A 5,329-nucleotide genomic window follows, 5' to 3' on the forward strand; every position below is an offset into this window, starting at 1 on the left:
GGGGGGGTCTGTGTTTGTCTGGAGCTGGGGGGTCTATAGGGTCTGGAGCTGGGGAGTCTGGAGCTGTGGAGTCTGTAGGGTCTGGAGCTGGGGAGTCTGGAGCTGGGGAGTCTGTAGGGTCTGGAGCTGGGGAGTCTATAGGGTCTGGAGCTGGGGAGTCTATAGGGTCTGGAGCTGGGGAGTCTATAGGGTCTGGAGCTGGGGAGTCTATAGGGTCTGGAGCTGGGGAGTCTATAGGGTCTGGAGCTGGGGAGTCTGTGTTTGTCTGCAGCTGGGGGGTCTGTGTTTGTCTGGAGCTGGGGGGTCTATAGGGTCTGGAGCTGGGGGGTCTATAGGGTCTGGAGCTGGGGGGTCTATAGGGTCTGGAGCTGGGGGGTCTGGGGGGGCGCCATCGCGCTCCTCGGTCTGAACTCCTTCCTCTGCTGGATCTCTGGGTGGAGCCTGAGCGTACCTGGTATTCGTTGAAGTTGACGTCTCCAAACTGGCCTTTCTGCAGGCGGTTCACCAGCTCCACCTGCTCGTCCGACAGCACGATGTCACTTCCTGTCTTCTTGTCGTGGACCGTTCTCCTGCAGACAAACAGAACGCTGTTAGCATCATTAGCATTCCCTCTCTAAACCAATGGGGGAACTAGCACCACGCAAGCAGGCTCACCAGTATTCTGGGTTCTCCATTTTGTCCAGGAAGTCGTCCAGCTCGTCCTTGTTCCTGATTGGTTTGTAGATCTTCTTCCCGTCCAGGTCGTAGCCGATGTGCGGGAAGTCTTTGTACCACTCCATGGGAATGTTCCCCACCGTGTTCCTGATGTCCTGCAGCAGAGCGTCAGAGGACGGCGTTTACTCACCTCGCCACTTTCTATCTAACCTGAGCGATATCATACTTCACTGATTCAGCACGTCCGCTCGCTCTCAGACACACTGAGACGGAGCCGCGTGTTTATAGAAAAACTAACGCTGAGAAGTCACTTTATGCACGTTCTTAACACAAAGCTGCGCACGTCGGAGAAATAGGTTATTAGCAAGCATGTGAGAAGCTAATAAGGACATGCTAACGAGGTTAGCGCACTCAGCTTGGACTGCACAGAACAGGAGGCTCACGCTCAGACTGCCTCTCATCAGCTTTTAAATTAAACTTGCGGTTGTTAAAGGTACGTGCTAATTAACCGGCGAGACACTAAAAAGAATCCTGATCTCACAAACACGTCTTTGAATGAACGTTTCTGCTGCAGCGACTGAAAGTTCCTCTGAGATCTGCTGTCTGCCGGGGCTGAACGGTAAATTACAGAAAATAATCTAACTGTAATTTCTTTTACCAATACTGCGATTTCATATGCAATTAATGCGTAAACTCTTTACCTTCTGTAGTATTCAGAACGGACAGGCAGTAAATCAGTCTGACCATCACAGTATCAGAGCGCACACTGCCGCTTCCTCCGACACGCTGATGAAGGAATTATTATTATTATGAGCACGGGTGGAGAAGAAGTTTCAGATTATAATATGAGAAAGTCCACACTTCCATTTATTTATATATTTATCAAAATCGACTGCACGCATCATTTATGAAGTCAGGGCACATCTGGAACATGAACGCGGCCGTGGTGTATCATAACTATGTGCTACTCTCAGCGCCATTACTGTAACAATCAAACGTTTCAGCTCATAACGTGAGGTAACACGACTTTAACGTGAAGCTAGCTCGCTAACTGGCTTACGGAGACGAGTCTTCATCGTCCACAGAGACACAGCGTTACGCGCCTCCTCTCGTTTCCAGGAGAGCGCACGACCTTTCTGTCTGAGTGAAGTGCTGCCACACTCTGGAGGTTTTCGGTAGTGAAGGTGTTACTGCAGCGCTAACGTTCTGTGGTTTTACTGTTCGCATCACGTCACTCCGTCAAGCTCATGCTGTCGTTTCAACCCGATGACATTATGAACGAAACGGTGGCAACAAATTCAATAGTCGACTACGTTGATCAGTTGTTGCCCCTCACTTGTAGATCGTGTTTTGTATTTGTGGACCAGGAGGTGTTTGGGGATTTTGACTCTGCGCGTTTTGTAATGTGTGACGCATCGTCGGGCCTTTCAGTTACTGAGGCATCGTTTCACCGCCGGAGACACTCCTCTGTCATCAAGACTGAGATCGAGAGTTTCTGTTGTAACATTGATGTTCAGGATGTTGGAAAACCTGACAGAACACTGACCCAGATCAAACACGCCTAATCCAGGCCGGTAGAACGTTACTCTTACTGTCAGACACTCAAACAGAACGTTACAACTGATTCCCCGACAAGAGAACCCAGAAGAACAAACTGGTCTCACCTCCTCATCTGAAGAGTCGCGCTCGTACTCATCTTCTTGATTTTCTTTTCTCGCTCCTGCCTCCTGCTGCTCCTCTATCTGCAGGTGTAACAGAACACAGGTCAACATCACAGAGTTCGGTCTAGACCTGCTCTTTTATGAAAAGCGCTGTGAGATAACTGTTGTTGTGATTTGGCGCTATATAAATAAAATTGAAAAAATTGAATTGAATTGAATAGGTGTCGTTCTACAGGAGAACACAGCAGGCTCCTCACGTTCTACACTGCTGAACAGGCGGGTCAGCATCAGCCAATCAGCTGTCAGACTAACACGCAGGTTAAACTACCTGCTGAGTCTGCTCTGTTCCCGTCTTCAGATCTTCACCATCATCGTCATCATCATCTGATCCCTCCTCTTCCTCCTCACCGTCTTCCTCATCCTCACTTTCACTCCCAGAATCCTCCAGTCCAGAGTAGACGCTGTCCTCGCTGTCCGACAGATCTTCATCCTCCTCCTCCTCCTCAGCAGGTTTCTTGTTGAAGTCGAAGATCTGAAGAGAACAAACACAGATTCAAACTGCAGAAGCCCACACCAAACTCCATACAAAAACCTGCTGATTTTAGCAGCGCTGATCTCTCCAGACGAGAGGGAACATGCTGGCTGGGTTCAGACCCCACAAACAATCACATCAACATATTTACATTATTTTCAGTTGAAATGCAGAAATTACCATTCCCACTAAAACCATGACTCATTGCAAAACCTGTCAAATTAACATAATTTGATCTTAAACCCGTCAGATTCTGACTGGAGTTTGGTGTGAGTCTGTCCTGGCAGCATCTGTGAGCTCATAAAGAATGTCCTGAAATGAACAGCTGGGCTAACATGCTAGCTGGCTAACATGCTACACTGTTGTTAGCGGTGGGTTTGATGTTTACACGGTCAGCTGATCAGATCTATTAACACTGTTGAATACAGTGAAACATTAGCTGACTTCAGCTAAGATTAAAGTTGATTAAGAGGAAACTGACATGTATCCGAACCACCAGAACTCCATTCAGATTATGAGCGTTTTAAACTGCGGTGCTTCTCCTTTAAACATTTATTACTTTAATTAAATAACTGTTGGAGTAGTCTCAGCTGATCTCTGTTAACATTAGTTTGAGAAAGAATCAAGGAGAGGACAGAGCCCACAGAGGAGCTCTGAAGAAGAGCAAAGGGGTTTAAAATGGAAAGATTCTGAATGGAGTTTGGTGCGAGTCGGTCTCAGCTCAGCAGCCAGTAAAAGCTAGCAGTTAATAGAAACCGTATTACGGTAACTGTTGTGTGTATCTATCCAAAAACACTGATGACAGTATCTACTAACCAGCTTTAGCAAAGATTAGCATGTTTATTTCCAGGAGAAATAACCTGACCGACAACGCGGTGTCTCCGCGTAGAACTCCATTCAGAATCTGTCCGTTTTAAACTGCTCTACTTCTCTTGAAGCTTTAAACCCTCCTGTGATGGGCAGCTGGACTCGGTCTGGACTCGGTCTGGACTCCTCTCCGGTTCGGCCCACCTCTCTGAACCATCACGCAGTCAGTGGCTCAGTTTGAGCAGCATTTCTCTCTCTCAGCAATCCTGTTAGCATGCTAACAGTTAGCCGCCAGCTTCTCCCCAGTTAACCGGTGAACTCCTCTCCTGCCAGAGGCTCACCTCCTCCTGCTCCTCCTGTTCCTCCTGCTCCTCCGGCTCCTCCGGCTCCTCCTGACTCCTCTTCTTTACACTTTTCCGTCGGACTTTCGTCGACTCTTTGCTGGGCTCGATGCTCCGCATGTCTCCGCTGCTGCTCTCCTCCATCACACAGCACGTGGGACCTGGAGGGTTAAAGGTCACACGTCACAGCTGGACGGTTTCCTGCGGGCGCCATCTTGTGGTCATGTTACAGTTTTTCTTGAAATGATGACTCTTTTCTCGAAACTCTAAACACAAATCCACAACTTCTCGGCCAGTTAACGTCCTATTTTCAGGTCAAATGAAGCTTCCCACTCAAAAGCAAAACGTTTTTTTCAACGGAAACAGTGGTCCCCTGGACACCCTGGTGTTTACTGCATTTTCCTGGCTTTTTAACGCCGTTGTGTTTACAAACTTGTTGCAGTTGATTGGGTAACACATGAGACACGCCCACCAAACGGGAGCAAACACACCCCGAAGCCCGTTGCAGAACGTTGCGCAACGTTTCAAGGAAACATGCCGTTCAGTCTGAAAACGTTGCAAACCGCTGCAAAACGTTTTGAGATTGAACTCCCCGCTGTTCCCGCCCCCAGAAACCGTTCACATGACAACAGAAACATGTTTTATTCCTCACTGTTCTCGTGCTCCTCTCCCTCCTCCTCCTCCTCCTCCTCCTGCTCCTCCTCCTCTCCCTGCTCCTCCTGCTCCTGATCCTCCTCCTCTCCCTCCTCCTCCTGCTCCTCCTGCTCCTCCTCTCCCTCCTGCTCCTGGCCAATGTCAACGACCACATGTAGGCAGAGAGAAGTGAAGGAGAGAAGTGAAGGAGAGAAGTGAAGGGTAGAAGTGAAGGAGAGAAGTGAAGGAGAGAAGTGAAGGGTAGAAGTGAAGGAGAGAAGTGAAGGGTGGAAGTGAAGGAGAGAAGTGAAGGGTAGAAGTGAAGGAGAGAAGTGAAGGAGAGAAGTGAAGGGTGGAAGTGAAGGAGAGAAGTGAAGGGTGGAAGTGAAGGAGAGAAGTGAAGGAGATAAGTGAAGGAGAGAAGTGAAGGAGAGAAGTGAAGGGTAGAAGTGAAGGAGATAAGTGAAGGAGAGAAGTGAAGGGTAGAAGTGAAGGGTAGAAGTGAAGGAGAGAAGTGAAGGAGAGAAGTGAAGGAGAGAAGTGAAGGAGAGAAGTGAAGGAGAGAAGTGAAGGGTGGAAGTGAAGGAGAGAAGTGAAGGAGATAAGTGAAGGAGAGAAGTGAAGGGTGGAAGTGAAAAAGAGAAGTGAAGGAGAGAAGTGAAGGGTAGAAGTGAAGGGTGGAAGTGAAAAAGAGAAGTGAA

General features: G+C 48.5%; 1 protein-coding gene across 2 annotated transcripts in view; it reads right to left on the reverse strand.

Moving 5' to 3' along the window:
- bop1 (BOP1 ribosomal biogenesis factor) overlaps window positions 1–4,420 on the reverse strand; it is an 8,162-nt gene extending 3,742 nt beyond the window's left edge. Inside the window, exons 1-5 of one of the 2 annotated variants that reach the window (XM_046059232.1) lie at window positions 4,016–4,420; window positions 2,644–2,849; window positions 2,319–2,396; window positions 655–809; window positions 452–569 (exon numbers count right to left, since the gene is read on the reverse strand). In XM_046059232.1, the coding sequence (XP_045915188.1) occupies window positions 452–569; window positions 655–809; window positions 2,319–2,396; window positions 2,644–2,849; window positions 4,016–4,139 (681 nt within the window). In that variant the 5' untranslated portion in view covers window positions 4,140–4,420. Of the gene's footprint in view, window positions 1–451; window positions 570–654; window positions 810–2,318; window positions 2,397–2,643; window positions 2,850–3,995 lie in introns of both variants that reach the window. The other variant, XM_046059231.1, reaches the window with a different exon arrangement.
- Between the last annotated feature and the right edge of the window lie 909 nt (window positions 4,421–5,329).

This window comes from Micropterus dolomieu, linkage group LG09 (assembly GCF_021292245.1).
Source record: "Micropterus dolomieu isolate WLL.071019.BEF.003 ecotype Adirondacks linkage group LG09, ASM2129224v1, whole genome shotgun sequence".
NCBI lineage: Eukaryota > Metazoa > Chordata > Actinopteri > Centrarchiformes > Centrarchidae > Micropterus > Micropterus dolomieu.